The sequence below is a fragment of the Colobus angolensis genome, unplaced genomic scaffold, assembly GCF_000951035.1.
Source record: "Colobus angolensis palliatus isolate OR3802 unplaced genomic scaffold, Cang.pa_1.0 Scaffold128, whole genome shotgun sequence".
Classification (NCBI taxonomy): Eukaryota; Metazoa; Chordata; class Mammalia; order Primates; family Cercopithecidae; genus Colobus; species Colobus angolensis.
Window position 1 is genome coordinate 1,384,809 of NW_012114030.1, and position 5,873 is coordinate 1,390,681.

The following is a 5,873-nucleotide window of genomic DNA, read 5'->3' on the forward strand; positions in this document are numbered from 1 at the left end:
AAAAAAAAAAAAAATAGCTCATGCCTATAATCCCAGCTACTCGAGAGGCTGAGGCAGGAGAATTGCCTGAACCCAGGAGGCGAAGGTTGCAGTGAGCTGAGATTGCACCACTGGACTGCAGCCTGGATGACAGAGTGAGACTCTGTCTCGAAAAAAAAAAAGAAGAGGAAAAAGAAAACCTCCTCAAATTCCCTTTACTCACATGCTTTTTTGATCTCATGCCCTTATTTCATTCTCAGCACTTGCCCCCAATCTCAAATTATGCATGTGTATTTGCCAGTCTTCTCATCTGCCTCCTGCACCAGAATGTTCTTTCTTTGAGAACAGAAATATTTACCATCCTTAGCTGTACACAGGCATCTAGTAGACACTCGATAGTTATTTGCTGGATAAAGGAAAGAAAAGAAGTTAGGGGCCAGGCGAGGCAGCTCATGTAATCCCAGCACTTTGGGAGGCTGAGGGGGGCTGATCATTTGAGGTCAGGAGTTCAAGGCCAACCTGGCCAACATGGTGAAACCCCATCTCTACTAAAAATACAAAAATTAGCTTGGTGTGGTGACGTGCACTTGTAATTCCAGCCACTTGGGAGGTTGAGGCAGGAGAATCGCTTGAACTTGAAAGGCGGAGGTTGCAGTGAACAAAGATCGTGCCATTGCACTCCAGCCTGGGAGACAAGAGCAAAACTCCATTTCAAAAAAAAAAAAACGAAAATAAGTTAGGAAGAAAACTCTCTCTTTTTTTGTAGATACGAGGGAAACTTTTTTTATTCTGCTTTCTCACTACATTGCCCAGGCTGGTCTTCAACTCCTGGGCCCAAGAGATCCTCCTGCCTCAGTCTCCCAAAGTGCTGGGATTAAGGCATGAGTCACCATACCTAGCTGAAAGAAAATTTTCTTTTTTTTTTTTTTGGAGACAGAGTCTCACTCTTGTTGCCCAGGCTGGAGTGCAATAATGCGATCTCGGCTCACTGCAACATCTCCCTCCCAGGTTCAAGTGATTCTCCTGCCTCAGCCACCCGAGCAGCTGGGATTACAGGCATGCACCACCACGCTCAGCTAATATTTCTATTTTTAGTAGAAACAAGGTTTCACCATGTTGGCCAGGCTGGCCTCGAACTCCTGACCTCAGGTGATCCACCCGCCTCGGCCTCCCAAAGTGCTGGGATTATAGGCATGAGCTACTGCATCTGGCCGAAAATTTTATTTTCTCCTCTCCCACATGCACTCTATCATCAAGGCTAGTCCATTTTATATCCTAAATATTGATAGAATCAATTTTCCCCTCTGAATCCTTTCTTCACAATCAGAAGCAATTCAGCAGCCTCTCTCCTGGGCTCCCTGTCCCCTATGTCTTTTGGTTCCCATCTACACTCCGCATGTCAAGAGAACTTCTTTGATGTTAGTCATGTGCTTCCCCTGCTCAATGGCCTTCAGTGGCTCCCAGGGCCTGCAGGATAAACTCAAGCCTGAGAGCTGTCAGGAAGGCCCTCCCCAAACTGACGGGAGGCTCATTTCTAGTCATCATTACAGCCCCTTCCCCAGAAACCCTGCTGCATGTACAGGGAGTCTGGATTGATTGACTGATTGATTTTTATTTTTGTAAACAGGGTCTTGCTCTCTCGCTCAGGCTGGAGTGCAGTGGCACAATCAAGCTCACTGCAGCCTCGGCCTCCAGGGCTCAAGTAGATCTTCCCCCACTCAGCCTCCTGAGTAGCTTGGAATACAGATGCACACCACCATGCCCAGCTAATTTTTTTTTTTTTTCTCTGTCGCCCAGGCTGGAGTGTAATGGCATGATCTCGGCTCGCTGCAACCTCCGCCTCCCAGGTTCAAGCAATTCTCCTGCCTCAGCCTCCCGAGTAGCTGGGACTACAGGCACGTGCCACCACGCCCATCTAATTTTTTGTATTTTTAGTAGAGATAGGGTTTCACCGTGTTAGCCAGGATGGTCTTGATCTCCTAACCTCGTGATCTGCCCTTCTCAGCCTCCCAAAGTGCTGGGATTACAGGCGTGAGCCACCACGCCTGGCCATGCCCAGCTAATTTTTAAATTTTTTGTAGAGATGAGGTCTCACTATGTTGTCCAGACTGGTCTCGAACTCCTGGGCTCAAGTGATCCTCCTGCCATCGGCCTCCCAAAGTGCTAGCATCACAGGCGTGAGCCACCACATGCAGCCAGAGGTGGCCATTTTAGTTAGGGTGATCAGGGAAGGCCTCACTGAGGAGGTAACATCTGAACCGAGACCTCAGCTCAAAGCTGGGTGGAAAACAACTGGTTTTATACTTGGTGAAAAAGTAAGTGCGTGTTTAGTTTGGTTCAAAACTGCCATACTCTTTTTCCAGAGTGGCTATACCATTTCACATTTCCATCAACAAAATATGAGAAACCCAGTTTCTCCACATACTCACAAGCATTTGGTGTTAGCGTTCTCATTTTAGCCATTCCAAGAAGTGCATAGTGATGAAAGTGATTGTGGCTTTAATTTGTATTTTCCGAATAAATAGCTAATGATGTTTAACATCTTTTCTTTTTTTTTTTTTTAACATCTTTTCATGCACATATTGCCACCTGTGAGAGCAGTGAAATGTCCATTCGTGTCCTTTGTCTATTTTCTTTATTTCAAGTTCTGGGATACACGTGCAGGATGTGCAGGTTTGTTACATAGGTAAACGTCTGCCATGGTAGTTTGCTGCGCGTATCAACCCATCACCTAGGTATCAAGCCCAGCATGCATTAGCCACTCTTGCTAATGCTCTCCCTCCCCCCACCCCACAGGCCCCCAAGTATGTAGGTCCCCTCCCTGTGTCCATGTGTTCTCATTTTTCAGCTCCCACTTATAAGTGAGAACGTGTGGTGTTTAGCTTTCTGTTCTTGATTTAATTTGCTGAGGATAATGGCTTCTAGCTCTATCCATGTCCCTGCAAAGGACATGATCTCGTTCCTTTTTATGGCCGCAGAGTATTCCATGGTGTATATGTACCACATTTTCTTTATCCAGTCCATCATTGATGGGCATTTGGGTTGAGTCCATGGCTTTGCTATTTTGAATAGTCCTGCAATGAACATACTCGTGCATTTATCTTTGTAATAGAATGATTTATATTCGTTTAGGTATATACCCAGTAATGGGATTTCTGGGTCAAATGGTATTTCTGGTTCTAGGTCTTTGAGGAATCACCACATTGTCTTCCACAATGGTTGAACTAATTTACATTCCCACCAACAGTGTAAAAGCGTTCTACCTTTGGCCATTTTCGAACTGCATTGTCTGTTTTACAAAAATCACTCCAGCTGCTTTAAGGAGAATTAATTAATTAAAGAGCCGAGCCGACACTGTGGAAGTTCAGGACAGGTGATGGGAGCTGGGACGGAGTGCTAGCGCTGGAGATGGAGAAAAAGGGGCACATTCTGGTATAGTCAGCCCATTGGAAGTAGAGTTTACGGGACTTGCAGGAGGACACGAGAATCAAGGACTTCCAGGTTCCTGGCGTGTCCTTTACAGAGGGAGAAAAAGGTTTGGGGGAAGGGGAACCAAGGCTCTGGACATAAATCTGAATTGCCTGTCACCGTCCGGGTGGAGGTCACAGATAGAGCCTGATCTAGACACAGGCGGAGAGGAGAGGAGGGATTTGAAGGCGCTGGGAGGGGGAAAGGGGGGCCAGCAGGAAGCGGTGACTGGCTGAATAACAAAATGGGGGTGGGGACGTGCAAGTTTCAGACTCCGACTAACTACGCGGGGACTCCGAAGCGCTCAGAAAAATGAAGCCGACCCGGCCCTGCCCCGAGGGACACTCCACGAGGGCGGAGGTGCAGGGAGGGCCCCGCCACAATTCGCTGTAACGCAAGCCAGGCTCGGGCGGAAGGGCGGCCGGAGCCGATCAAAGGCTGGCTCCGGGCAGGGGCAGCGAGGGAGCGAGGGGGAGCGCTCAGCAGGCCGGTGTCCCGGAGGAGGCATAATTGGAGCAGGGCTTCCGAGGTCACGGAGAGACGCCTGGGAAGACGTCTTAAGGATCCTCTTCGGGGCTTGAAACGCAGGAGTACTCCCAAACCGCGCGACCCAGCCAAGAAGAGCCGGGGCGGGGCCGGGGCCGGGGGCCGACTCGGGAATCTCCGGCCGAGGCTCGGCAATCCCCCCATCCTCCGTCCGGGGCCTCCAGCCCGGGGCCGATCCGGAAACAGCCGAGCGGATCCGGAAACAGCCGAGAAGACCCGGAAGCGGTGCGCTCTGTCACCAGGGAGTGCGGGAATCCGCCGTTTGCTCTGAGGCAATGGCGGCAGCTGCGCCCGTGGCCGCGGACAACGATGAGCGGCGGCGGCGGCCGGGGGCTGGTACGTGAGGGGGCGTCCGTGCACGCAGAGGGCGGTGAAGCTGGGGGCGGGGCCGCGCTAGCCACCTGCGGATGGGGGGTGGAGAGGGGTGATGAAGGGGCGGGGCCACGCCGTCGGGAAAGGGGGCGGGGCCTAGAGCTCTCGGCGAAGGTGGGGCGTGGCCCGGCTATTCAAGAGGTAGAGCCAGTGACAGGTGCGAGGTGGGGCCCGGTGAGGAAGGGGCGCGGCCATTGGGAGGGCGTGGCCGGGTTGGACTGAAGAGAGGATTGAGTGAAACTGGCCACCGCGAAGAGATGGAGTGTAGGCAGCACCCGGCAGAGCGAGTGGAAAGGGGGCGGGGCAGGGGCGGGGCCAGGTGAGCGGGGCGGGCCCAGGTGAAGGCGGTCCCGGGTGAAGGCAACAGTACTAGGTTGCAGGACTTGCTAAGCCGGTAGGTGGCCTGGGGTGTTAAGAGATGGGAAGAGAAGCTTATCCCTGTCCCCCACAGCACTGGAGGACCCCCAGCCTCAGGAAGGGGCAAATGGTGAGGCCGAGTCAGGTGAGCTCAGCCGGCTTCGGGCTGAGCTGGCAGGCGCCCTGGCAGAAATGGAAACCATGAAGGCTGTGGCAGAGGTGAGCGAGAGCACGAAGGCCGAGGCTGTGGCTGCGGTGCAGCGGCAGTGCCAAGAGGAGGTGGCCTCGCTGCAGGCCATCCTGAAAGGTGAGACGGGGGAATCACCTAGACTCCCCATCAGCCCCATATTGGGGAGTGCATGACGAGAAAAGAATGGGGGGGGGCACAGATAAGCTGTGGAATAAGTTAGCAGGGCTGCCTAGCTCAGGGCTTGCCTATGGCCCGGAGGAAGGGCCGCCCTTTAAAAATTTGCATAGAGGCACTCCATGTGATAGCAGCAGCTCTGTCAGTTACAGCTAAGTTTAGCTCCCAGCTTCTATCTGTTGCCTTGCCCATGTCATTTCTTGTCCCTCACTGATGATTGATCAACCCTGAAGATGGGTGAGAAACTTCTCAGTTCCCCAGACTAACCTCATTTTAGTCTGGACTTCTGGGAAATAGAATCAGCCCTGGCCCAGTCTCTGTGAGTCTAATGCTCTGCTCTCTAGCCTTCCCCAGACACTCCCTCCTCCACCCCACGCCATGCACCAGCTTCCCTGCCTCCACCCCATGTTCTCTGTACTTGCTCCTCTGGCTCCAGAAGCCCCAGCTGCTCATCCTGTTTTCTACTCTCCTTCCTCTAGCAGAAGCCAGAGCTTCTGAAACAGATGTCAGAGCTGCCCCCGCTGCTCTGCCCTTGCCGTGGTAGTGCTCTTGTCAACTCTCTCCTGGACTTCTGTCCCAAACTCATGGATCTCCATCTATAGTCTGGCCTTGACATTGGCTTCCAGAGTAAACTTCCTAAAATTCCCTTCCCACCATGCAATTTCCCTTTCTAACAGCCGCTCCTGGAGACTTCTCTGGGGCTGTATTTCCCACATTTCAGGATCCACGTGCCTGTGCAATGTAGATACATCCTTGTACAACTTACTCTATTTTTTTTTTTTTTTTT

At 52.0% G+C, this 5,873-nt stretch overlaps 1 protein-coding gene across 3 annotated transcripts in view; it reads left to right on the forward strand.

Moving 5' to 3' along the window:
• The first annotated feature begins 3,344 nt into the window (after positions 1 to 3,344).
• RABEP2 (rabaptin, RAB GTPase binding effector protein 2) overlaps positions 3,345 to 5,873 on the forward strand; it is a 26,634-nt gene continuing 24,105 nt past the window's right edge. For 2 of the 3 annotated variants that reach the window (XM_011933474.1, XM_011933475.1), the window contains exons 1-2: positions 3,345 to 4,329; positions 4,817 to 5,029. In XM_011933474.1, coding sequence (XP_011788864.1) covers positions 4,269 to 4,329; positions 4,817 to 5,029 — 274 coding nt within the window. In that variant the 5' untranslated portion in view covers positions 3,345 to 4,268. The remainder of the gene's footprint in view (positions 4,330 to 4,816; positions 5,030 to 5,873) is intronic. The other variant, XM_011933476.1, reaches the window with a different exon arrangement.